Below are 805 nucleotides of genomic sequence, written 5' to 3' on the forward strand. Positions count from 1 at the left end.
AATGTTATTTAATAATAATAATAAAAAATATATAAATAATAATAAAAATTTTGAGCAATAATTATAATAAAAATTAATACCTTATATTTGTAAATTATGAGCAATTCCAATTAAATATTCATTTAAATTACGTTCACGGTAAGAATTTACAATATTTTTAATCCGTGTAGTTGTCTTCGTATATTTTTTCTTTTTAGCTACCTGTTCTTGCCCTGCTATTAATTGATTGATTTTTATTTCCGTTAACCCTTGTTCTTTTTTTATTACGTCTATTAATCGCCATATTGTTGGATGAGATGCACCTAACAATGACGAAAATGCTCTGTGCCATCCTTCGACGGAGTTGTTTGTTTTTGGCAAATCTGCAAGTGTTGCGTCGTATTGATTCCACAGTGCTAAACTAAATGTAGGTGGGCGTCGAGTTCTACGTCTATTTGGTCTGCCGATCCATGTATCTTCAAAGTAGTCTGTCAATGGAAACAATAGTTCTTCATTTTCTACAAAAAAACTTTGGGACATTAACTCGTCAAATTTTTTTTCAACGTCAGGTATCGGTACAAATGCTAAAGCCATTAGCTGTTTTACATTTAAGGCAAAGTCAGCATTTGAAATATATTTTTCTCGTATTTCAGGGATACACTTGTAACGTCACAGCATTTTTTGCAGTAGTATTATCAATGTCATAAACATACCTGTACCTATAGTACCATTAACAGACATACCTTATCTATATATTGTTATGAATATCGCGCGCTAATGAAGAAATGACCGCAGTGCTATGCAATAAATGTCCCCCGTCCCCCCC

At 32.3% G+C, this 805-nt stretch overlaps 1 protein-coding gene across 1 annotated transcript; it reads right to left on the reverse strand.

Annotated features, from left to right (window-relative positions):
• Positions 1-201: 201 nt before the first annotated feature.
• Positions 202-608, reverse strand: LOC112597159 (the record flags this gene model as incomplete). Its single annotated transcript, XM_025343096.1, has 1 exon — positions 202-608. A coding segment is annotated over exon 1 (372 nt), but the record flags the coding sequence as incomplete, so codon positions are not given.
• Between the last annotated feature and the right edge of the window lie 197 nt (positions 609-805).

This window comes from Melanaphis sacchari, unplaced genomic scaffold (assembly GCF_002803265.2).
Source record: "Melanaphis sacchari strain LSU unplaced genomic scaffold, SCAv2.0 Contig385_pilon_pilon, whole genome shotgun sequence".
NCBI lineage: Eukaryota > Metazoa > Arthropoda > Insecta > Hemiptera > Aphididae > Melanaphis > Melanaphis sacchari.